The sequence below is a fragment of the Cebidichthys violaceus genome, unplaced genomic scaffold, assembly GCF_023349555.1.
Source record: "Cebidichthys violaceus isolate CVI_PGR_0920_01 unplaced genomic scaffold, fCebVio1.0.p SCAF_8, whole genome shotgun sequence".
Taxonomy (NCBI): domain Eukaryota; kingdom Metazoa; phylum Chordata; class Actinopteri; order Perciformes; family Stichaeidae; genus Cebidichthys; species Cebidichthys violaceus.
The window spans coordinates 15,236,011-15,261,340 of record NW_027176964.1 but is presented as its reverse complement, the minus strand read 5'-3'; the positions used below and the strand labels follow the sequence as shown (position 1 = coordinate 15,261,340).

General features: G+C 44.0%; 4 protein-coding genes across 8 annotated transcripts; 2 read left to right on the top strand and 2 right to left on the bottom strand.

Annotated features, from left to right (window-relative positions):
- Window positions 1–164: 164 nt before the first annotated feature.
- Window positions 165–1,806, bottom strand: LOC137892742 (transmembrane protein 69-like). The gene is made up of 3 exons (XM_068738098.1): window positions 1,641–1,806; window positions 1,397–1,443; window positions 165–1,241 (listed from the first exon to the last, which is right to left on the bottom strand). The coding sequence occupies exons 2-3, from the start codon at window positions 1,433–1,435 to the stop codon at window positions 534–536; spliced, it is 747 nt and encodes a 248-aa protein (XP_068594199.1). The 5' UTR covers window positions 1,436–1,443; window positions 1,641–1,806; the 3' UTR covers window positions 165–533.
- Window positions 1,807–2,078: 272 nt separating this feature from the next.
- gpbp1l1 (GC-rich promoter binding protein 1-like 1) lies at window positions 2,079–12,610 on the top strand. 4 transcript variants are annotated; one of them, XM_068738093.1, is made up of 12 exons: window positions 2,079–2,121; window positions 3,701–5,107; window positions 5,502–5,616; window positions 7,922–8,051; window positions 9,438–9,769; window positions 9,881–9,956; window positions 10,045–10,241; window positions 10,359–10,502; window positions 11,136–11,291; window positions 11,458–11,582; window positions 11,734–11,836; window positions 11,947–12,610. In XM_068738093.1, the coding sequence occupies exons 3-12, from the start codon at window positions 5,557–5,559 to the stop codon at window positions 12,115–12,117; spliced, it is 1,494 nt and encodes a 497-aa protein (XP_068594194.1). In that variant the 5' UTR covers window positions 2,079–2,121; window positions 3,701–5,107; window positions 5,502–5,556; the 3' UTR covers window positions 12,118–12,610. The 4 variants fall into 4 exon arrangements, with proteins under 4 accessions (XP_068594194.1, XP_068594193.1, XP_068594195.1 ...); XM_068738092.1 differs by lacking the exon at window positions 2,079–2,121 and adding an exon at window positions 2,131–2,271; XM_068738094.1 differs by lacking the exon at window positions 2,079–2,121 and adding an exon at window positions 2,323–2,390.
- A 1,360-nt stretch (window positions 12,611–13,970) lies between these two features.
- Window positions 13,971–17,557, bottom strand: LOC137892749 (histone-binding protein N1/N2-like). 2 transcript variants are annotated; one of them, XM_068738111.1, is made up of 14 exons: window positions 17,442–17,557; window positions 17,184–17,294; window positions 16,734–16,814; window positions 16,534–16,637; window positions 16,132–16,416; window positions 15,937–16,028; window positions 15,738–15,817; window positions 15,550–15,623; window positions 15,256–15,444; window positions 14,978–15,159; window positions 14,683–14,733; window positions 14,450–14,530; window positions 14,238–14,356; window positions 13,971–14,149 (listed from the first exon to the last, which is right to left on the bottom strand). In XM_068738111.1, the coding sequence occupies exons 2-14, from the start codon at window positions 17,282–17,284 to the stop codon at window positions 14,143–14,145; spliced, it is 1,446 nt and encodes a 481-aa protein (XP_068594212.1). In that variant the 5' UTR covers window positions 17,285–17,294; window positions 17,442–17,557; the 3' UTR covers window positions 13,971–14,142. The 2 variants fall into 2 exon arrangements, with proteins under 2 accessions (XP_068594212.1, XP_068594213.1); XM_068738112.1 differs by having other exon boundaries at window positions 17,184–17,289.
- A 3,553-nt stretch (window positions 17,558–21,110) lies between these two features.
- prdx1 (peroxiredoxin 1) lies at window positions 21,111–24,853 on the top strand. Its single transcript, XM_068701662.1, has 6 exons — window positions 21,111–21,187; window positions 22,439–22,555; window positions 22,757–22,910; window positions 23,017–23,139; window positions 23,372–23,502; window positions 24,362–24,853. Exons 2-6 carry the CDS (start codon window positions 22,450–22,452, stop codon window positions 24,442–24,444), a joined length of 597 nt encoding a protein of 198 aa, XP_068557763.1. The 5' UTR covers window positions 21,111–21,187; window positions 22,439–22,449; the 3' UTR covers window positions 24,445–24,853.
- The last annotated feature ends 477 nt before the right edge of the window (window positions 24,854–25,330 follow it).

The window sequence follows — 25,330 nt, the reverse complement described above, 5'->3', positions numbered from 1 at the left end:
GTGATGTGTTAAAATGTATCTCCTTTATGTGACTAATTCAAATTCTGGTGTCTGAATTGTGTAAATTGAAAGATCGGTCAGGATGTTTTTGAACCATTAATAACAGAACTATACTGTACATAACTGACTTGTGTCAGTTTGGAGTTGGAAAAGAAAGGTATGCAAATAGTCCAATGTTTATTGTCCTCCAATTTGCACATAAACTGAACTCAAACACATTTCAATAAAGGTACTTTGTGTCTGTTCTTTTCACAGCAAAGAATGATTTTTACAAATGTTTTCTGATAAATGTTTCATTCATTTCAAAGTCCGTCTTGTTCTGCATTTTAAACTTGCTGGAAATGTCTGTGCCTATTTTGCAACTGTTCTCGCTACACTTCTACATGTCACATCTGTCCCAAAAAGATATTAAAAGTATTATAGGTAACAAAACGACTGCTGTGCTTTGGTGTACTGTATGAACTGGACTGTCTGCACATCTGCATCTAATTCCACATGGAGTCCAAATGGCTGAAAGTACAAACTGTCTTAAATTAGTTCTGAGTCTCTTTGATCTTCTTCTCAGTGCAGAGGTTTTTAATCGTCAGGGTAGCCACCAGTGAGAAGGTGGCGACCAGAGTGAGGAGAGTTCGCATGGCTTTGAACCAGGCAGGGTAGCCGGGCAGCAGGGTCAGGTCATAGTGCAGAGAGAGACCCAGTCCCATGATAACTACCAGGGCTCCCTCTGCAACGTTGTCCCGGCAGAGCAGTGCCAGCCAGGCCAGAAGGGAAGGCACCACGCTGTTGCCCAAGTTCATCCAGTCAGGCTGAGCGGGACTACCGACAGGGAGGGCAAACCCCCAGCGGGCACCTCCCAGGAAGGAGACTATAGAAGCTCCGTAGACCACTTGAGCATATGCCAGTTCAGGGTAGAAGGACTGTGTGGCAGCCATCAGGAGAGGGACAGACAGGAAAGGGATGAGCCCGGAGACACCGAGGTAAAGAGCTGGTTTGGGAGCCTGGGCGAGGGCCCTCAAACTGAAACCCTCTTCGCGGTCGCCTCTCTCTGAGGTGCCTCGTGAATCCCCGTGGCAGAGACACGAGACTGGCCAGCTCACAGGCCTGATGCTCAACAACCTGTTGGTGGGAGTTAGTCTGGATGGCATTGACCCCGAGGAGGCTCTGGAGTGAAACGGCAGCCGAGCTTTTGTTGTGATGTTTGGTGCTCTGTTTGTCTGCTGAAGACATCTCCATACTGGAACCTGAGAATATAATAATCATACAAGTGCATAAACATCACGAGTGGGCAGATTCAAAAGGTCTGGACCCAGGCAATAAACATCATGACTTGTTATAATGTTGTGATAACGAGAAAGAAGCAAGCTGCAGTGATCAACAGTCAAAGTATCTTTCTCACCCCAGAAATGATGCGTCTTCCAGATGCAAATCTAATCATCCTAGAATCTGAAAAAGAGACGCTATTAATTAGTAATCACTCTGCATAGCACAAACACACTGAAGTTGTATTTATGATATAACAGCCACGGGCTAACGGTGGTGCCATTATCAGCTAGCATGCATAATCTCAACCTGATGTAACGCAGAGCTATCCGACTGTAACAACCAATAAAACACAGCTGTTGCAATTAACTAAGCCTTACCCTGAAATTATTTGTCATCCAATGGTGTGCCACGGCCACTGCAGGCACAATTGCATGGAGTTAGTAGGCACACAGTTAATGTTAACTAGCTAAACTAAAGGTCGTTTGCGGGCTACCATTCTATCGGTGCTCGACTAAATGCCTGTCTCCTACTGAATAAGGCCGATGCTTGTATCGACTGATTGGGCTGTCGTTGGCGGGGGAGATATTAAGTTATATTCAAGATGGTAAAATCCCCATGTCCGCGCTACCAACACCATGTTCTAGAATATATATGATTATAAAATATTTTTAAAAATATGTCATAATTTCACATATGGACACGTTGTTTTATTTAAATATAAAATGATTTACAGACGCTAACTCTTAAGCCTGTTCGACTTTAAAAACACTGCGGAACCTCGTTGAGTTGCATAATCTCGACAGAGCTTGAACGTAGCATCATTGAGGTTGTTCGCGTCCCACAGTGCCAGCGCCAGTGGTAAGCCCTCCGAAAATCCAAACAAACATCAATAGCCTATTAGTAAAGAAGTGTATAGTTGCGAGACGGTGAAGTCTGGTTAATGAATTCAGATTCTATATATATATACTCGACCCACTCTCTATCGGAGGCTATGCTGCTGAGGAGAAGGTACACGGTATCGTCATGAAACACTGCAAGTTAGCTCGCTAGCAGTTAGCAAGCTGATAAATGTGTGCTGCCGCTGCTAAGGTAGCCATTTTGAAACTGTGTTGTTCCAACGAAGCCAGGTCTGTTTACCTCTATTCTATGTACGTGACAGCTGCTCAAATAGACAGTTTCAGCCATCGTGAGCACATTGAGTGCGTTGTTACAGTGCTAAGCCTTCGAACCGTATTGATTAATTTCAACTACCTAGCAGTTTACGTTGGCTGGCGTTACTTAATAGGCTGTGTAACGCTATCTATTAGCTAACAGATGCTACGCTAACATTAACCTTAGCTAACTAAGCAGAGTTAGCCAGCAGCAGAGTTGGGACGGATCTGATAACGTAAACGGTACTTAGTTACCGATTAACGTTGACTATTTAACACCACGACCGTGTTGCGTGGTAATTTATTGTTTAGCAGTTTGTCGTATAGCGTCGCTCAGCTAACGGTAGCTAGCTTGGTGAAACGTGCATGTAACGCTGCTGTGTGTTGGGTTGATCTGCTGCAGTGTTTGTGGACATGTAGACCACATGGTGGAATAATGTCAAACTGGGTGCTTTGCAAGAGTAGTGCGATGCTGTCATTCACCTGAGAAGTGTTTTACAGTGAATTAATGTTAAATGTTAAACGTCTGTGCCGCACATTGTAGCGCGTGTCCGTGGCAAACTCATTGATGTTGAGCTGTTATGTCAGTGGGAACACGTTGACGGGGTAGCTCTGAGTTTGTGCACGCGGGGATTCATTTTTTTGGGGGGGGATGTGTTTTGTTTAAGCTGTGTAACGGTTTAACATGGCGTAAGGCTGAGGAATTTCCGTGGAGATTGTAAACCTCACTTTCATCCAGCATTGGCCCGTGTGGATGCGCAGCAGTCTGTGGGGGGGGGGGAAGTACCGACGAAGAAAGTGTTCAGAGTTATTTTTACACCGTTATAAATAATTAATTTACCAAAGCGGACGCATTTTTATGAAAGACTCAGCATTCAGGATAAAATGGTTCCAAGTTTACGGAGTCATATTTTTCTCTCTCTCGTCTCTCAAAAATGTATTTCAAGTGTCAAAAAGCAGTTTCTTTGAAGGCATTGGTTGCATCTTGAATGGGGAACTATTTTGGGGTTTACTGTCTGACAAGTATTGTCAGTTCCACAGATATAGCTATATAAATGGAGGTTTACGCTTAAGTCTAGTACAACAGCCTCACTAACACACCTCCAAAAATAATCATTACAGTTTGCATGAAGGTAGGATTTTATGAATTATTCTGTGCAGCACTGGTGTATTCATTGTAAGCTAGGTGTACCGAATAAACCGGCAGTGTAAGTATTTGTGTATTTGTGAACCTGTAGCTTTTGAGGTATTGTTTTCTTACCTGAGGCTGTTGTTCTTTATTGCAGGTCCGGTGTGTTCCTGTGCAAATACCAGTGAACCCTCAGCAAGAAAACTGAAAAGTGCACCGCTGTACCTTCATGTGTGACGAAAAAACTCATTGAAGAAGAGACGGAAAGACTCACTTGACTGTCTTGGATAGTCAAAACGAGAAAAAAAAGAAAAAAAAAGTGGATTGAGCTATCTTGAGGAATTATTTTTGATCACGTTTGATATTTTTTTTTTTTTTTCTGCTGAAGAACTCTTGTTCATCATTTGACACGGAGACCTTTTTGGACTTGTGGAATATTTTTGTGAGGCTTTGGAGCTTGCATATCTATGAAATCAGAGCTATACCCTTTATCTGCTTCAATCAGAAAACAGCACATAATTAAATGGGCGTCTTACAAATGTGATATTAAAACATATAAAGATAAAATCGGCATTATAATGCATCATCCAGCAGCATCTTTATTTCACTAACCCAAACTAAAAATGACGGCGATGTAACATCGGGTTTTACTTCCTTCATTGTCATGTGACTTTGAACCTTTGGAGCATTATTTTTTTCAAACTCGGACAGTCTTTTTTTTTTCATCAGTTTAATGAGGTGAGCAGTGGTTCTCAGTGACCTCCATCGCTAATAAAAGACTGTCTCTTAGCTCATTTTTTTTTTTTTTTTTTTTTTTTTTTTTCCTTTTCTGCATGTGTTCCGGTCGATCTTAAAATGATTCGTTAAAGGTGAGTCGACGTGAAGACGTACTGGCACTCAGTGTGGCAGGATAACACCCGTCTGCTTCCTTCCATCTGGTGTCAGAGTGGAACTGCTACAAAAACTGCTGTCCTTGTTCCAGGGCAAGCGACTTTCACAGGCTGCTTCCTTATATCAATAATAATAATAACACAACCTGGCTCTTCCTCACCGGTGGGACACATCACCTGTCAAACCAATTCATTTTGCCATTCAGCATAAAAATCCAATCAGGTTTTGAGTCTTACTCCAGACAATAAGAGATAATGGCTCAAATAAATTGGTGACGGATTAATTACGCCTGGAGGGAAAAACAACAACAACAACCTGGACTGTAAACGGCAGCACACAGACGTGACCTCCACAGGAGCCGTTTGGGAATCCGGTTCCAGTAGGAGAGTCGGCCCTTCATAGACCTCCCGCTTCAAAAATCCGCTTCTCTGCTCCCAGCCAGTTTTCTGGATCGCCATTCCAGATCATTCCTGCAACCTTGTCTACCGATCTCTGTGTTTTCATCCTGGACGGAGGGATCTGCCTCTGGGGAAAGGGGCTGTGCTGTCCTGGAGGAGGTGGCGAGCGGGTCGTCTGTGTGCTGCTCTCTGTGATCAGTGCCAACGGGCCTGAGGAACCGAGCCCAGCCAGACCGAGAGAGGAGGCAGAGGACTTCAGAGCCACAGACTCTGGGGTAACGACACAGCTTCACCTGACTGCCTCACTAAGCCATGGAAGTATTTGATGTAATGTGGTCCTAAACAAGTCATTTGTCACCTTGTATGCACAATGGCTTTAAAGGAAAATGAAGAAGCATAAAGATCTATATACAAGATATTTTCCGTCCATGCTGTCAAGCAGTTATCAGCTTCAGCAAGTCGAGCTTTGTTTCCTGCTAAGAATAGAAGTCTTTTAATACGCACTGAATTTCTAAACAACTGCTGGTAGAAAAAAACACTTGAAAGACGTTCCATGAAATCAAAGATGGATGCATGCGAAAAGGGACTTTAATTCATGTTTCTGGGCTTGAATCAGCTGCGTCTTGAGTTTTAAAGATGTCACTCCTGCTGTCCTTGTCTTCTGTTTAGATCCTGGCCATGAGGTTTGATGCCTCGATCCACTGACCGGAAACACTGGACCTAAATGGCGCAGCATGACTTTGTCCCTGCCTGGCTTAACTTCTCCACGCCCCAGCCTGCCAAGGTGTGTGTGTGTGTGTGTGTGTGTGTGTGTGTGTGTGTGTGTGTGTGTGTGTGTGTGTGTGTGTGTGTGTGTGTGTGTGTGTGTGTGTGTGTGTGTGTGTGTGTGTGTGTGTGTGTGTGTGTGTGTGTGTGTGTGGTGTGTGGTGTGTGCCAGTTTATCACAGGAAAAAAAAAAAGGTAAATTGATATAGACGGAGGTTGAAATGATAGCTGTCGGTGTCACCGCTCTAACACCGGATGCGGATGTGTTCCTGAGTGTTTGTGTGACGTCAGCGGCGTGTGGAGCCTCGGGCAGCGGCGGTGCAGTCGGCTCATATAGTTCAGCAGAGAGACACCCAGACGCCGTCTACCTCGACGACGGAAGGAAAGAAACATTTTAGTAACGTCAGATGACAACTCGGCGTGCTGGTTGAGAATTTCATGGAAGGTTTTTGTGCATTCCTAAATCTTCAGTTGCTTTTCTAAAAAGCCAAGATTAGAGGGACTTGCAGATGCATTAAAGATTGTATGAAATTGCTGGGATTCAATGAAGGATAACAAATTGAATTCCTGGAAGGTCTGACTTTAGATAGTTATATTAAATTCATATCTTGATATGATACTATGGTGGTCTATATGACTGTTTATATGCTGCAGTCAAGTGATGCAGTTTCTTCAAACTACTTAACTGCTGCAGCCGAGTGAAAAGGAGAACAAATACTCAACCTGCTTTTGTTTCATATCCATATTATCACTTATTTATCTTTCTATCATTCCGGTACTGATACTTTCTGATACAACTACATGGCAATTTTGTTGCCGTCTCTTTGTTGTTTTTTTGGCAGAGGATTTGACTTTATTAATAATAAAGTAATAGTAAGTGACTGGCACAGCTGGCTGCTCTAATGTCACTTTATAAGGTAAACAATGAAGCTGTGTTAACAGTTGTAGCAAGATGAGTAAGTAAAATAAAATGACATAATTCATGCTGAGGTATCCTAATAAAGGAACATAACCGGCAGGCAGCACAAAGTATGACGAGCATCATTACCGTTATAATATGGACACCAACCAACGAAACGAAGGCTGCGTTTCATTATCGTTAAATGTTTGAGCCGACTGAGATTTATTGGAGACGGTCGACTCAACCTACTTCTTGCGTTGTCCAGTCAGCAGATGTTTGGTGGAGGAGGAGGAGGAGGAGGAGGAGGAGGAGGAGGCTGGCTGTGTGACATTTGTGAGCGAGCCAAGTTTATTCTCCTCCATGCTTTAGGATATATAAAATATAATGAGCACTGATTCGAGTGTTGACTGCACTGATCTGGTCACATTTGTTTTAGTTGTCTCCCACAAAGGCTCTGATTGTCTCCCACAGGAGAAACCATGATCACACCAGAGTTATTGTAATTGCTGGGCTAAATTTAGGGATGTGGAACCAAGATGCATCACGTTTAGTTCAGATTGAATATTGTACGAAAACACAAATGGTTATCCAAAAAAATATTGCCTCTTGTGAGTAAAGTTGTTGGAGGGAAGTTGCAGATGAAGATGTTGTTGTTGTTGTTGAACAATTGTATTGATTTGTGTTTTTGAAGTGTCAATCAGGAAGTTGCTCAGTTAAGAGTCCTGTCTGTGAATCCAAGAGACGAGACGGAGAAACGAGTCCACAGTCACCGTCCTGCCGACGGATGACTTCATCTCAATGTCATTCGTCTTCAGGGATTAACTCGCATGCGCTTGCGACAGTTCGTTCTCCTCCGTTGTTGTTTTTTTTACATCGTATTTCTGTATATTGTCTGTGGAAGTTATGAAAAACATCCTTGAGATGACGCCTGCAGAGATGGGCTGAAGGACGCGGTCTAATTTAATCTTTAAACCGCCGCTTATGTCAAGGATATGATTCAGATGGAGCCGAGCATTTTGCACACAATATTATGAAACCTTAGCTGTGTCAGAGACTTCAGGATCTCTTCCACAGCAGCACATCTCTCAGGATGGAGCATTCCAAGATTGTTTTCACTTCCTATGAGGTGTCGCTCACTAAGAATAGATCCTTACAGCGATGGTTTCACTTTGGAGGTATTTAAGGTCTCTGAGGTAGTAAGAGAGGAAGTATGGAGAGGATTTCTGCAAGTTTACGTTTCTTCACATCACAAGAGGATGATGGAGAGGAAACAAACAGTAACATCCTGAAGTATAGTTTAAAGGATAACGTCTGCTTTTGTGTTGTCAGTTTAACCTGGCATGTGATTCATTGTCCACTGTCTCGGTGCCACTTTGACTGACCATGTCCCCCCCCCCCCCCCCCTCTCTCTGTCCTCCTCCAGTCCCCTGCTGCCAACCTTGACAAACAAGGTGAGCCCCACCACCACAGAGACGGCAGAAACGCTGTGAGCCGCCGCCGCCACAACTCCTCCGATGGCTTCTTTAACAACGGCTCCCTGCGCGCTCCAGCAGGTAACCCGCTCGGAGCAGTCACCCGCTTTGTTGTTAACCCCGTTACTATAGAAACCCCGAGAACACGAGCAGAAACGACGAAACCGTGACGCGTTTAGGAACGGAATCGTCTACGATGCAAGTGCTGCTGCACCACGGGGTTGTGCAACAAAATCATATGTTAAACCAAACTATATGGACTAATAAGAAGGAAATCCGGGCAAGTTGATGAGGGGAATGTCAATCAAGTGCAGTTTGTACACATCAACACCGTCCTGGGTGGTGTAGGGCCTTTGCATGCGTCTTGAAGGTGGGCTTCATTTACACCGAACTACATGTAGTGTCTCTGTTGACCAGATTCCAAATCTGTTTAAAGTCCGTCTCGGTTTTTCCCCCATCTCCATGCAAATCAGGGCCCGCCTCCACCTGTTGCCGTGGCGCTGGTTGAACTAACCAGATATGAGGAAAGCTTACAGCAGCTTTGTGCACCTTGTTTTTGGTCGTATGTGGAGAGAAATCCCTGGAGCTGTTTTTTCTTTTTTTTTTCTTTTTCTTGTCGCTTCATTGAACCAGAGGAAAAACAGGTCATTTCAGTGTAACTTAAGCTGCAGTTCTGAATTCAGTGGAGACTCATTGAATGGTCTTTACTTTAACCGACTTCATGAAGCTTTCAGGGTGGAAACTAAGCCGGTTATGTTTCAAACCATGTTTTAAATCAGTTTTGCCAAGTAATAATAGAATAATTCTGCTGGACTTTCATTGTATGACGTTGAAGATGACTTCTACTTAAAGAGGACATAATTGAGGTCTCCTGTCTCAGAGGACAGTGACGCTGTAGCGGTGTTGCGAGCAGCAGACAGGTGGCGTTGGAGTCCTTTTGATGCTTCCTTTTACGTGACACACGTCTCCTCCCTTGTACACTCACTCAAACCAACCTTTCTCTCTCTAGATTATGCACATTATTTGGTTTCATACTCTGTACGTAGATGTTGTTGCTCTGCTGATGTGTGGGCATGCGGTTCTTTGTGTGAACTAAGAATTGTTGTGACGTTTAAAAAAAAAAAAAAAATGCCAGTTTATTTTTTCTCATCTCCTCTGTGAAATGATGCTGAAGAGCCAACAAGCTGCTCCGCGGTTTGGTGAAATCTCATGTTTCCATTCAAATTGTTTGGTCTCGGTTTGTGCAGCGGTTCTGGATGAATGGGTTTTTGTTGTCGGCGATCAGTTGTGCGACCGTGCTTTCAGGCTCGGTGGCAAAATTCGATCGCGTGTCCGAGCAGTCGTCAATTAATCAATTAAGCTTCCTGTTAAACGGGTTCTTCATCCATTTGTCCCGCAGTCTCAGGGGTCCCTCGCTTTACCTTTTGCTCACTGAAGTATATGTATATCTGCTCTCTCTCTCTCGAGGTGACGGATGGCAGCAGCCCTCTCTGCTTCTGAGGCATGACTCGGTGGACTCTGGGGTGGCCAAAGGAGGGCACGGCGGGCTGGCGGGGGGCTCCTGTTGGAAGGAAACACCCAGCTGGCACGGAGCGCCGCGGGGTGCCCAGGACGGCCACCACCACCACCAGGGACGCCACCCCAAGCGGGTAGGAGTCGACAGGGACAGGCAGGTGGGGCACCGGCAGCGCAACGGCAACTTTCATCCCCGCAAGGGCCCCTCGTACCAGGACAAGTTCCCCAACGAGGAACGCAAGGACGGCAAGGACGACAAGCTGAAGTTTGTGGAAGAGGACTTTGTGAGTTTCTCCTTCACCGATGCATCGGGCTCAATCCTCAATCCATGCTCAGACTTTTTGAATGTTGACTTACTGCTACGGTATTTAATGCCGGTGTTTTTGTCTTTTTAGCCTTCCCTCAACCCTGAAACAACTGGAAAGCCTGGGACTCCGATGCGAGCAGTGGCTCCCCACGCTGGAGTGTGGGGTAAGAGACGGTTAAAATGTTCACTCTCTGCTCGACAGTTTCTCGCCCTCAGCTTCGTAACACTTCCCTCACTGATTTTATGTCCCAGAAAACCCCCCTAGTGGCAAACAGATGGTGTCCAAAATGCTGGTTATCAAGAAGGTTTCCAAGGAGGATTCCAGCACGGCCTTCTCTGCTGGCTTTGCCACTGCTGGCGCCTTGCCCACCAATGGCAGCAAAGTTCCCATTTCAGGCTCCAGCATCTACAAGAACCTGGTCCCAAAGCCTGCCGTGGCCCCCACCAAGGTAGGAATCACTGCAACAAGCGCATCTGTATTAAAATAACGAGCGTTGCGTTTGTTTTAGGGCCAGTTATGTAGTTGCTGTGATGGAAGCCGTCTCTTTTTCTTTCTTTTTTTCCAGAGCACCCAGTGGAAATCCGGTGGTAGAGAGATCACGAAGTCCGGCCTTCACATGCCGGGCCGAGATTCCGTCTTCACCAGCCCCGTCTCTGCAGCCAAACCCAGCACCCCAGTCAGTGCACCGCAGCACAACCCCCCGAAAGAGGTAGGAAATGGGGACGGACGGGTAACTTCTGTCTGTCATTACAACGGACATAAAAGGGAATTTCCAACCCCCACCGTGATGCAGCAGTTTACTCAAGACACCCTTAGGCTGCATGCGTGACTGTTTGAGTAAATCACAGGTTTTATGGAAACGTAGCGATTATGTGTCTGTGTGGTTTGCGTCTGAGATGCTTCCTCGCATTTGCACATGGAAGTTTTCCTTTGCAGCAGTGCATGTGCTGTCCAGAGTAGTAACATGTTAACGAATGCACAACACCTACAAGCAGTTAGATTAATCTGAACCCTCTTTCTATTTAAAAAGTGCTTTTTAAACAGTCTTTAATATAAAAAAAGTCACATTTTGCATTATACGTGTGCTGTAATCTGTAATGTTTTCACACAGCAGCTCTAAGACAAGGCCCTTACTTAATGCCTAGTGAACCTTTCCTTACTCAAAGTGCACCGAACGTGCAAAATGACTACTGCAAATGCTTAAAAAAAAAAAACAATTATAAGAACATACATCTGGCTCTGCCTCTTAATCTGAATTTGTCACTGCTCAAATGTTCTGTGTTAACTCTCCTCTTTTGAATGTCCTCTCCCGGTCCCGCGGTCCCTCTCTCCCTTCCTGCAGCACCCTTCCAGCACGACTCCTCCCATAGACATCGCCCCGTCGAGGCTGAAGCTGATGCGGCGCGGTCCGGACCGCAAGAGCGAGTTCCTGCGAGCTCTGAAGGACGAGGGCACCGGAGAGCTGGTGACGAGCAGCAGCCCAGGAACATCAGGAGAAGTAGGCGCCGCTTCCGACTTCGACTTTATTTGTGCTAAATTCAAACTGCTAAATATTGCAAAAACAAATCCAAAAGAACAAGACATTTTGCCGGTGTTGTATCAGGTTGCTGCAATTTTTTTTTTTTTTTTAATGTTTTGTGTGTTGTGTGCATTTTTTTTGTCAGGGTGAAAGCAGCACCCCAGAGCCCAAAGCCTACAGCGAGGAAGTCTGCCACGAGAATGGTCTGTCCTACTCCCTCAGTGACTCAGACACTGAACACCTGTCCAGTTCCCTGGAGGCAGAGCACAGGTAGGTCACCGCTGACAGGCATCCACACACACACACACACACACACACACACACACACACACACACACACACACACACCTCTCTGTCTCTGTCTCTCTCTCACTCACTCACAACAATCCACTAAGCAGAAAATTGCATTGTTTTTTTAAAGGTTGCTGAAAGCCATGGGCTGGCAGGAGTACCCAGAAAATGACGACAACTTCCTGCCTCTGACTGAGGACGAGCTGAGAGAGTTCCAGACTAAAACGGAACAGGTGAGCTCAGCCGGAAGAACTCGAATCCCTTTTTGTTGCGTCCTTGTTTTTGGTCCTTACTCCTCATGTGTCCCTTTTTTTTTTTTTTTTGTTTGTTTTTTTTTGAGCAGCTGAAGAGGAACGGCATGCAGAGGAACGGGGCTCTCCCGAGGGCGCGAGGTGTGACCCTCCACTTCACCCCCTGGAGGAGTGTGGCCGAGGCTCACGTGGAGGAGGGCTCCGAGTCCGAAACCAGTAGCAGCAGCCAGACCTCCGACGACGACGACTGCATCAAATCCTAACGTGGCTTTACGGAACAAAAGAAAAACAACAACAACAACAAACACAAATGCCAACAAAACATCCCAGCAAGCAAATCCCCCCTCTTCCTCTCATCTTTTGTTTTTAGAGCACCATTTTGAATTTCTTTTGTTTTGATTTGTTTTTTGTTTTTTTGTTGTCATTCTTGCACAAGGGAAAAACCAATCATATCCCAGTGAAGGGGGAGATTCCTGCTCCGCCAGACGTTGTTTTCCCTGCGTTTCCTCCTTCACTGCAGTCCCGGTCCTCTTCGACTCCCCTCCTCCTCCTCTTCCTCCTCCTCCCCTTCTTCCTTTTTTTTTTTTCTTCCTCGCTTTGTGGAACTGACGTGTTCATCAAGAAAAGAAGGGCAATGAATGCACACTTGATTCTGCTTTAAACAGACTAACTCATTTCATTGATGATGCTGATGACACATTATTAATGATATTAATAAAAATTGGTTCCTGACAAGCTGATATGTTTCAATATGAATCTGGCTACTGTGGTGTTTGAGTAGATGGGTTATAAAGTGGGTTTTGTGAAGAACAAAAACTGCTGATTTAATCACTTTAGGGGGGGGGGGGGGGAGTAAAGTTACTTGAAGAGCCGGCGCATACATTTGACAGTTTTCTACTTGGTAACTTTATCCTCATTTCATTTGAGGTTAAAGATCAGCTTCTAGAGGTCAGCACAGGTTACTGATAACACTTCTGATGGCTTAATTCCATGTAGGTGTCTCACAATGCAGGGTTGCAACACTTGGACCAGAGCCATTATTAATATAAGTAACTACACCTGAACCTTTTCATTCTATGACGAGTCCATAAGCAGACGGTTTGGCAGGAAAAGCACAGCTGTCATCGATAAAGTGACCCATTCGATTGCTGCTTTCTGTCTCCGCGTTGGTGCCAGAGGATCTGTCTACGGTCCTGCTGGTTCACTGAGACACGGACGTGGGCCCAGTCCCAATCTTCACACGTCGAGGGTTCAGGGAGCTCTCGATGTCCCCTTAAGGCCTCTAACCCTGAACCCTCAGGGACTTACTGACGTCTCCTGGTAAGTGGTTGAGTGTGAGAGACTGAGGGCTTGAAATGGGACAGCACTTTGCTGCAACACAACACGTCACTATGACAACGTTAAAATATGTACAATTGTGGGTGTTTTACTTTTTACTCCGATTTGAACGTCTTCCAGGTGCTTTCCTCACAAGATGTCATTTCAAATCTATTAACTTGTTTTTTTGTCAGAACTGCTTCAATGACAACATTAAATGTTTGAATAAATCTGTAATATAATCTCTGCTTTTATGTTCCAACACATCTTCGTCTACCTTTTCTTTTTTCCCCCCCCTCCAACATCTCCATGCTTCCACTGGTTACCTCATGTTTAACGTCACATTGCTGAATGAATTGGAACTTTAAAAAAAAGGTTAAGAAACCACATTACACACCTGGTTTATTCAACCATTTCTTTACATTTTGTTATTGAAGCAGTTTTGACAAATATCTCATCTTGTGAGGCAGGATGCTGGAAAATCAGGGATTAAAAAGTATGAATTAAATACCCACAATTGTTCATAACATGTCAGTGATTAAGTGTTTCTACCATTTCCAGCCCTTCACACTCAACCACTTGAGTCCCTGAGGGTTCAGGGTTTAAGGCTTTAGGGGGGACACTGGTATTGGGCCTCAGACCAGAGTCACCATGTTTGCATTAATACTTTATGGTAAAAGCTCCACAGTGAAGTGAGAAGCAACATCAGGATGATGGTAAAGTAATCCTCAGGTTGAAACCATCTGTAGCCACATATTGTTCATAGTGTCGGGCAGCTTAATTATGCAAGATGAGCAACTCGAGGTTTATCAAAGAATATTCTTTATTGAACTTTAAAGGTTACATATGTTAAGAAAACACTGACGTCACAACAGGCATAGAAAAAGTCACACATCTACAGCAGCAAACAAGTGGAACAGTAAGAACTCGTCATGGACGGAGGCAAAAAAAAAAAAAAAAACAGTCCATCTTCACTGACTGGAAGAGAAAATGAGTTGAAGTTAGACTCAAACAGCAGGAAACAAAACGTACATTAAACTACTCTGGAGAAGTTGGTGTCTCTCACCTCTTGACGTCCACACTGTCGGCGTCTTCGTTGGCTTTGAGAACCTCCTTAGTCTGTCCGTCATCCTGCTTCACCTTCTTCACCACGCCCTCCTTCACCGGACTCTCCTCGGGTTTCCTCTGAAACGGACGCGTTCGTGCGAATGAGACAACAGTCCGATATGAAATTCATTTTTAGATCCTGTTAACAAAACAACTATCTAGCTCCCTCACCTTCTTCCTGACCAGGTGGGAGATGTCCGAGACTGGAGCTTTGGGGGCGTGTCCGTTGGTAGAGCCGACCACGACGGGCGACTGTGTGGAGGACAAAATCCAAAAAAAGACATGTCGCTACTTAAAAGTGAAAATGATTGAGCCAAACCAAATATTCCTCTGTAGGCAATACCAAACATATCTATTATTCTTATGAACGCACAGAGGCCCCATCATCAGTCTGTGAGACGTACCTTTGAGCTGGATGTGGAGGCGGGGAATGCAGAGGAAGTGGAGCCTCCGTCCTGACAGGAACATTAAATGAAGGAACAGTCAAGCTTGTATACAATCGGTCCGGTTGATTCACACCCGCAACAAGTCTAAGATGAGGTCTAAAGGGTAGAATACATCATACAGTATGTGGATCTTATATTTCATAATGCTGCATCCCTACAGCACTCTATTGATATGCAAAAGTATAATCCATACATGTCTGAAATACCCACGTCGCGACACGACAAACCACGCCCCTTTAAATCCCTAACCTACCAGTGCGCCCTTCCCATCCTCCTCAGCAGCAGCAGCAGCGCTCGTCATCTTCAGGCCCTCGGCGGCGTCCTCCACTTTCTCCTGGATCTCCGGCAGCAGAGCCTTCAGCTCCTCCATCTCCTTCCTCTCCTCCGACAGAGCATCCGCACCCTCGGCCCGGTCGAGCAGCTCCTGCAGTTTGTCTGCGGGACAAAAGCGGGACCGTTAGCACGCGGGCCGACGCAGCGGTCGTAAAATAGGATGGGAAAAAAAAACATGGCGGCCCGAGCCCTCTTTACCCAGCCTGCTCTTGATGACGGAGATGGAGCTCTTGAGCTCCTCGATGGCCCGGCAGTACTGGACGTCCAAGCCGTAGGTCAGACCGAGCTGGTAGTGCGTCTCGGCCAGCAGGCGGCTGTCTGAGTCCAGGTGCTTCACCTGCAGCTTCAGACACTCCCGGAAATCCTCCAGCGCCTGAGTGTAATTTCCTGGAAGACAGGCAGCAACTCAAGACACTTTTCTCAACGAGGACAATTTAAAAAGTTACTCTACAGTCTGAACATAATCCGATTCATTGAGCGATCTGTTAGCACCTGATTCAGAGGAAACTTCACCCAGCTTCAAGTGAGCCTGGGCTGCCATGAGTTGATCCTCTTTAGTCTCTTTCCTTGTTAAAGAAGAAAGAAAAGAACCATCAGTTGTCATGGAGGCTGCAGCTTAGAGACCATAACGTTCAGATCGTCTCCATCAGGGCTCAGGGCACAGCTGGTGTCTCCATTACCTTTTGTAGATGACTTTAGCGACTTCCAACATCTCCCAGGCGAGCTGCAGGTTCCCCACCTCCTCTTCCTCGTCACTGTCCTGAACACACACACACGAACACACACACACACACACACACACACAGATTTAAGATCACACACTTAAAATCACCCAGCAGAGTAGTTCTGACGTGTGCTTGAGCCCGTTGGGTCAAGTACCTTTCCAGCAGCACCGTCTTCTTCGCCTTGCTCTTCTGCCTCCATTTCTGCATCATCGTCATCTTCCTCCTCCTCCTCCTCCTCCTCACCATCTGAAACATCAGTATCAACATGCGTTTAGAACGGGGCGACGCATCATTACAATCATCACAAAGCCATTTGTAATCGAGGTCTGTAGTTGAAGAGACAAGTCACCTTCCGTTTGCTCTTTCTTATCACCCGATTTGTTCTGGGCTTCCTCGTCTTCATTTTTATCACATTTGCTGTTTTTATCCTCATCGTTCTCTTTCTTCGGAGTGTTTTGTTGCTCATCACCAGCCTTCTTCTCTTCACTCTGCTTCCCTTCGATGTCTCTGTATTTCTTCTCCGCGTCTTCGTTCTTCTTCTCCGCGGCGTCGCCCTTCTTCCCTTCGATGTCTTCGTTCTTCTTCTCCGCCATGGCGTCGTACACCTGCACCCTCAGCTCATCTCTGGTCTTCTCTGTTAAAGTTAGAGGGAACAGTTAGGAGGAGTGGAACAGCTTCCCTGATTAAAAAACCCCCCAAAAAAACAAACAAGCCCAAGTAGAAGAGATTATCTTTAAAATGATTCCCTCACCATCAACGTTTTCTGTGCCGTCAACGTTCGAGTCTTTGGGTTTCTCTTCATCCTCCTCTTCTGGTACTCCTTCCAGAGCATTACCAAGGACAGAGTTCTCCATCCTACAAAACAATGGTGTCAGTTAGGTCTGCATTCTCACAAAACGCCTTAAAATGCAGAATGACCAACACAGCCAAGCGCAAGACTGAAGACCTTACCGTGCCAAATCCAGCAGTGCTTTACCGCACCAGAAGAAAGCCTCTCCGCACTCGTCTGCTGTGTCTCCGTACTTTTTAGCTCTGAAAAAGGTAGAATGATTAAGTCAGATTATAAATCAGTATGGCGGCACACCTGGCAAACACCGATTATTGCACATGCAAAACAGCTGCACAGTTTCCTTCAATTGAGTAATACACCTTTATCTAAACTATAAGTGTGTGTGTGTGTGTGTGTGTGTGTGTGTGTGTGTGTGTGTGTGTGTGTGTGTGTGTGTGTGTAATAAATGGGGCTTGATATGATTCATTTATTTTCCTCACGTCGATCATTATCAGAGTCCCTTAAAAAGACCTTCTTGTTGTTAGATTAAAGCTCGCCAGCTGCAGCGGTCTGACTCGACATCACGTGTCTGAAGCTGCAGCTTCTTTCTATTGTCTCCTAGTTAAACTCACAGCATGCCGCAGGCCTCTTGCAGGGCGCTCACCGCCTCCACCACCTTCCCCATCACCAGGTGCTTCTTGCCCGAGCCGATGAGCTTGTTGGCCTCCTCCATGTTCGCTGAACTGGGCAAACGGGAAAAACAACTTTACGAACCAAACCCCGAACCGATAAATAAGTTAGGGCCCATACATCTTTACAAATATTAACTTCCTGTGCGAAAGCACCGTTTTATATTATAATATATGTTGCGTTATAATACAATGACGTACCTTTTGTCCGAGAGATAGCGACTGAAACGTTAAAAGCGGTGCCGGTTGGTTTGTGCGTCGGCAGCTCGTCTCCTGGTGCTCAGAGTTACTACGCCGTTGTTTCAACTTGGCGCGAAATATTCCTGCCTTATCCGGTCGACTTCCGTGTTCGTAAACCAGCGCGGGATAATTCTTAAAGGCACAGCGCGTTTGTCCCAATACAAAGTTGACTGCAAGAGTGCTACACCGGCTACTATAGTGTTCGAAATTAAATAAAAATGATATTATTAAATCATGAATTGAAGCAATACTGAAAAAAACTGTTTATTATAATAATAAAAAACGTGAAATAATCAATACATGTTTGAGAAAAAACACCTTTTATAATTATACTTGATTTAATTCTGATGTAATTTTGAAAACCAGCCTGTTAAAACGACATTTTATCGAATTCTGATTTTTTTTTCACGTCATATTTATTTCATTGCAGCTGTTTTTCTGTCAAGAAAACAAATTTATTTTGTATTTTATATGATACTGAGCATTTTTAGGTGTCCATAACTACTAGGCCTAACTGTAAGCAACTGTTGTATTAAAGCTGTTCAGTATAATATAATAAAAATGAGGTGGTGGTGGTACTGTATATGTATGTGTGTGTGTGTGTGTGTGTGTGTGTAGTGCTGCTGTCATGTCCCGCTGTGAGGGACACTGTCTGAACACCTCCTGCTGGCTTCCACCGTGTCCCTGCCTCATCAACACAAGTCTGGGCCTGGCATCCAATCAACCTCACACTGAGACAACTGCACTCAACCCTCCTCACAGTGTCATCATCAGAGACAACAGCTATAATTTCACAGTAAAATCCACCAGCACAGCAAACCACAGCTCGTTTTAGCTCACATGTCTTTCAACGTAGAGGCAATCAGTTGGAGAGGGGATTTTTATTTTTTATTTTTGGTAAAAGTCAATATTGCAGAAGGTTGAAGGCTTTACAAAACATGTTTCATTGTTTGCCATAGTCTATACATTGTGTACTCATTCACTGGTAAAGAGGGCAGGAGTATATTTGTATCTTTAAATACAAGACATTGTGGGTCATTCACTTGTTCACTTTCTTGCCGAGAGTTAGATAAGAGTCTCATATGTCTTATATTGTGTTTCCTTTCATTCCATGTCAATGACAACAGAAGTACATTTCAATAAAACATTCTCAACCGGTTCAAGTTTTTAATTTCATGTAAAAAAAATTAATTTAATTTGACTCTAAAAGGAATTGAAACGCCTTTCGATACTCTTTTGAGATCTGTTGCTTCCATGTGTTGGTTGTGTTGGAGCTTACAACCAATACACCTTTGATGAACACCCCACACAGCAGCGATGCATCCACCATCAATCCACCATCAATCCACCGCTCAACCAACATGTGAAGCCTTTCAACATGCTGTGTATACCCTCATGTTAATGAATTTGGGGAATTACTCAAAGGAGACACGGCACTGCTTTAAATAACCAATATTAGCACCACCAGTATTTTTGCACGATTTTTTTGTCATCCATTCAAACTGTTTTTGATCATTTGCGTGGCTGAATGTGACCACGATGAGGGACACACGAGTGCCTTTCAAACATCCTTGCCGTGGAGCAGATGCGCTAATTACGTGCATATTGTGAAACGGCTGTTGAACACAGGGATGCGTTTGATGACTACAGCCCACCCCGGAGCTTCTAACAGGAGGTCATTGTGTGGGGCCCCCCTCTTATCTGGCCCTTGATGCGGTGGCCATGGCTACGGCGTGCAAAGACATCGCTTGGTGACAGCGGAGAAAAGAGGCTGGAAGAGAAGAGGCTGTTTGAGCGGATAACATCCTCTGTCCCTGCAGGTTATAGACTCAGGTGTACTCGTGCAAAACAGCACGAATTTCACTGAAAAAAAACAGACAGTATGTAGAGCTTCATTTCCTTAAAAATCAAGGCGTCAGCATCTCTACTCTGATATTTGATTTGTTTTCAGGGTCACTAAAGAGTGTTTATTATCAGCTGTAGTTTGACACTGTGACCCATACGTCATGTGACGCTGTGACACCATGGTTCACTTCTCTTTCATTGTGTTTTCACTTCTTGAAGTATCATAATTGTCACACACAAGGCGTGTTGCAAAATACGGGATATTACGCTTGTGTAAGTTAGACAAGTTAGACAAGTTAGACACGTTAGCTGTCAAAGCTTTGCACTTTTGTCCAACTGCCTGGAATACATGTGTGAGGGGAAATTAATTTGGGAATATCAAAATGAATGGGTAAATGCTCTTTTTTGCTCAATTCTTTTCAATAAACTATAAAAGTGAGGGGTTATAAAATAAAAGAAGGGTCTTAACATACTTCTCAGTGTGACATCAGGGCCATACAGCCAATCATTTAAGAGGATTGTCTTATATAACTCAACAGGTTCTCCCAACACTTACCATATGTCAACAGAAGTTATGTGATGTTTGTTAAACCAGCATATTTTGTGACAATAGCGGAATATTTTGTAACTTAAAAACTAAGGCATTCTTAATAAATGATATATGTCTTATTTATAACACACTCTCTTTGGTAAGGGGTGAAATGCCAATTAAACTTCCCTTTTAACTGCAGAAGCTGCTCCCAGTGTGACAAAGCAGAGACAGAAGTTGGTGTTCCCTAGCCTTGAGTCATTGAATAAATAAAGCAGTGGCGAGGAGGAAATGAGAATGAAAAAGGCCTTCTGCAGCCCACAAGATAGTGCAAAGGTGTTGCAACAGTGCACCACCCACATGTGCCACTGTAAATACAGAAGAGCTCAGTAGTGAATTCAGGAAGCGTGGAGTAAACTGGCCGGCGCATGTAATGGTCTTACGTAGCATGATATAATGAACATTTTAAAGTGCGATGGTCAAAGTCGATCAATAATATAAATGAAGTACATTGAATTAGTTGTAGTTTGTATCTGTCATGCACTCCCGTTTCTATTCTAAGTACGGAAATTAGTTCCCTCAGTTTCCTCTGAAATGTACTCTGGTGACAACAATCAGTCCACAGACTAGATGAAAGAATGTGGGTTTTATGGGGTCGAGGTTTCTTTCCTGAACGGGAAAGTTTATCAGTAAATCAATGATAAGGTAGCTACTAAAATACTGCAACAGAGAGCAATGTAAATGTGTTGTTTAATGTCTAATCATGATGACAACAACATTCTGGCTTTGCCTCCTGGAAGAGGTTGGTGTCATATGAAGAAACCTCATGACTCCTGCATGCCTGTCAACTTGGAATTGGGAACTAAAAGCCATAAAACCCAGCTGTTTCTAAAAATTTAGATTAACAGATTCAGTGTTATGCATCACAACTGTATGTAGAACTCATTTAGGCCGTCCTGATTGCTGAAGATGTATGAAATATAGAGGCCAGGTGTCCCACAGGGGTTGTTAAATAAGAGCGAGACTTTCAAAAATGAAGCGTGGAGGATATTTCCTGTGGGCCACTACTTCTGTCGGTCTCCTCCTCCTCCTCTTCTGATTCCATAGGGGGTTTCACAAGAGCACAAAATTCCCCAGAAAAGTCATAAGGAAAAGTGCAAGTCATGATGTGTTGCGGGAAGTTGGTTGACAGTGGACCGACTGAAAGCGCCTGTAGTCACGAGCTTGACGGAAGTATCGCGAGAAGTGAGCCTCGGTATAAATATTCCCTCACTCGAGTCTGCCAGTCTTCGCACTCTCTTGTTTCTGCTGCTGTGGTGTGAAAAGAACCGAGGTATGTGTTATACAATGCATTTCATTATGTTTTTATTATGCTCTTTTGCTAGTTTGCTAGTTTGTTTTAGTTTCGTAGCGTTAGCTGCAGGATCTACAGTTCAATAAGTGTTTTTATTTTTTGTATTTTTACAAATTGATTTTCTTGTTCATTCTGGAAAACCGACGCGGTTTTAAGAGTAGCGATTTGAGAGTTAAAGAAAATTATAATTTGTTGTTTTGTCTTTGTTGACCGGAAGTTTCCACTGACAGAAAGGAGCATAAGTTTCGGTTAATGGCAGAGTTGATGGTCCGGAGATATAACTCAAATCTGTCATGCTGCTGTTGATGATACAACACTGCTGTGGATATCCATATGAGGAAACACCTGTTAATTTAATAAAAGAGAAGAAGTGGAAATGGTTCATAGGTTTCGGTCGTTGCCAGTTTAAGTGCTTGGTGCTGAATATGAATCAGAGCTGATTGAGGTCTGTGTACATTTATCAACCTGTCGTTTTTAATTTTGAGTTTAGCAACAATCTTCAGTTTTTCTTTATCTCTTCTGGTTTTATAAGAGCTATTACAGACATTATTACACAATTTATTAATTCTTTATGTTGCTGATATTTGCATAGTTCTGTAAGAATGGCTTCACTCTGAAGAAGACATGCTTTATACAACAAAACGTTTCTTGCTTCACCTTTGATTATTAGGAAAATAATTTTAAAAAATGTCCAAGTCCAAGGTGATGTCAACAGATATCAATCCATTATCAAAATACTTTTGATATGACGCTTGACGATTCATTGATTACCAACTATTTGATAAATTCATTGTTAAATTTTTTGTTTGCGAACATTAGAAACAATTTCTGGCACCAGCTTCTCAGATGGGATGATTTGATGCATAGCTTAATTAATATACTTAGGTTTTAAAATGTTTCAAACTGTCACCGTGGGCTCTGGAAATCAGATATCTGCATTTTTCACTTTTTTTTTATTTACAATCAATTACTTGATTAATCCAGATAATCATCAGCAGAGGAGTTGTTTTCGGGAAATCATGATTAGTTGCAGCCCATGAACTCATCGTGCTTTTCATAAGAGACAGGAAAATATACAGGTTGGGTGGACATTCTACATAAAGGAGACAAGGAGACATTTTTTTGTCTTGGTTTATCCATGATTGTACACACAAAAGAAACAATGCACAGCTGTGGATCTGAGGAGAGATTGCGTAACACATCGACCCGTTTCCTTCTTCTGTTATCCAGTTAGACTGAAGATGGCTGCAGGCAAAGCACAAATTGGAAATCTGGCCCCAGACTTCACAGCGAAGGCGGTGATGCCAGACGGACAGTTCCAGGACCTGAAGCTGTCAGACTACAGAGGTACACCTCAACCTGTTGAGCGAAGGACACGCTTTGATGACGCTCTCCTCTGGACTATTGAGTCACTGCTGCTCTCAATGTATCGAATAGACTTTCATTTACACTACTGAAGACTAGAATGAATTAGCCTGTCATTACCACAGATCCATTGTGACATTACAAACGCAACAGATGTATCTGTGTTCTTTTCCTTTGGTGCAGGGAAATACGTCGTCTTTTTCTTCTATCCGCTGGACTTCACCTTCGTTTGTCCGACTGAGATCATCGCTTTCAGCGACGCTGCCGACGACTTCAAGAAGATCGGCTGCGAGATCATCGCCGCCTCTGTCGACTCCCACTTCTCCCATCTTGCGTGGTAGTTACACGCTTTACCTTTTTTACACGTCGATTGTGTGGATTCGCTCTCGCAAACGTCTCACTTTTCTCCTTTTTTTGTTGTTTTTGTTTTTGTGTTCTCAAAGGGTCAACACGCCACGAAAGCAGGGCGGTCTGGGTGCCATGAAGATCCCCATGGTGTCTGACACACGGCGCACCATCTCCACAGACTACGGTGTCCTGAAGGAGGATGAGGGCATTGCCTACAGGTGGGTTTAACAATGAGGAGTTTGATAAAGATCAGAAACATTAGAACCAGCTGGAGGGAGATGGCACACTTTCTTTTCATTAAATGCGCCGACCTAAAGACGTTTCAGGCAGCGACTGAAACATGAACTTTCCCGCGTTCGCTTATTACGTCTTTGCAGACTCGTCAACGTCTCTCTCTCTCTCTCTCTCTCTCTCTCTCTCTCTCTCGCTCTCTCTCTCTCTCTACTTCAGGGGTCTGTTCATCATTGACGACAAGGGCGTCCTGAGACAGATCACCATCAACGACCTCCCAGTTGGACGCTCTGTCGAGGAGACCATGCGTTTGGTCCAAGCCTTTCAGTTCACTGACAAACACGGAGAAGGTAAGTTACTGCTGTAACGTACTGCAGACCTTAAAGGGACAGCCTGGCGACAGATTGCAACCAACTGAACACCCTCTCCGCTCACCTCTCCCTTTGACATGAGCTGCCGAGTGCAAAACTGTGGAGACGCCACTCGCCTCGCTCAGAGGCCATCCTTACCGTAATGACACTACTTCAGGCGCAACGTAATTCAGACAGAGCGGCTGGTTGTACCACGGCTTTGCACTCTGCAGCTCACGTTACAGCAGTGTCACAAGCGTATCTGAGAACTACGGTGGCCTTCAGGTAGCGTAACAGAGCCAGTGTTTGGTTTGTCCGTTCTGGGCTACTGTACACGGTGGACCCGCTCTCTATGTAGATAGAAAGGACTCATTCTACGCTAATGAAAACATAGTTATGACTTTTATATTACATTTCTGCTAATAAATCCCCTGTAATGCTACACACTGGCCCTTTAAAGTATATGATGTATTTTATTAAACTCTTCTGTTGCTGTAAGCTTTTTGAAATGTGATATAATTACTCTCACCTCGCTCTCCACGACCCAAATATGTGTTCAAGTTTCATCTTAAAATGAATTTTGCGACATAAATGTCAGACGGGGCAAAGACCGTAAAAAAAAAAAAAGGTTTATTCAAATTCAACATTTGATATTCTTATCAGTGCTGATGTTCATGTGAACTGAGAAATGAATGTAGAAAGGAGGGCAATAAATGTCATTATAAGACATTGCATTTCCCTGCTTCAAACCAAAGGCACTACAGGTTATATATACACACTGTATATGTGCGACATATCGGCAGAAGTCTTTACTGTTTCGTCTGCCGGGCCAGGACTCATTACAGGCTTATCTTTTCAGTCTGCCCAGCCGGCTGGAAACCAGGAAGTGACACCATCAAACCTGACGTCCAGAAGAGCAAAGACTTCTTCTCCAAGCAGTAATAAGCCCAGAGTCTGCAGCCTGCTGTAGGAGATTTCATTTAGAGATTACGTTTCCAGAGAACAATATTTTAAGTCAGCCGCTGTGCCTGTAGAGGAGTAGTTAGGAGCCAGAATCCGTTGTCAACATGCTGTGTGCGTTCGGTCGTCTGTAGAGTGAATAGTGCACTTATGACCAAAGTATTTCATTGTGTAATGTTGTGGTGGTAATGTATGCTGTTTTTACTGTGGGGCTGAGCTAAATGTCGGTTTGTTCTTTCATGTCTTTCCTTGCTATTGTTAACTGCAAAGGACCATTACAAACAGTTTTATTAGACTGAAGCCGCAAGCACATCTCTATGTCATGTCGTGCTTTTTCTTTTTTTTAACAGTGAACACATGTTCTTTCATCGCAATAAAGAAGTTAATAACACTGTCCTAAAAGAACATATTCACTTCAAAACATCACAAAGGGAATGTTGGGATGTTTTTCATGGTCAGGTATATGTTTTTTGTGTACTTTCAAAATGGCACAGCGTTAGATTGTGGCACTATGATTGTTTTATATTGATCACATCTATTACCTCATTGAACAATTACGGTGGAAGATAAACTCCAGTCTTAAGTATTTTAAATAAGATTGAGGCTTATGCTGAATTATGTCCATGTATAGCGTTGTGACACTGAGTAATGAGTGAAGTTTAGAATATATTAGCTTTCCCTCACAGGTTACCAGACGCTTACTTGATTGCTAAATGCCCCTGCACACTGCCACACACAGGTGTTTTCACTTAATTTGGCTGATTAGTCCTCATTACTATCGCATATATCCACAGGTTTGATTGACGTCTCCTCAACTCTACTGTTTTAATTCACCTGTTGGGACAGAACAACCCTTAACTTAGACTCT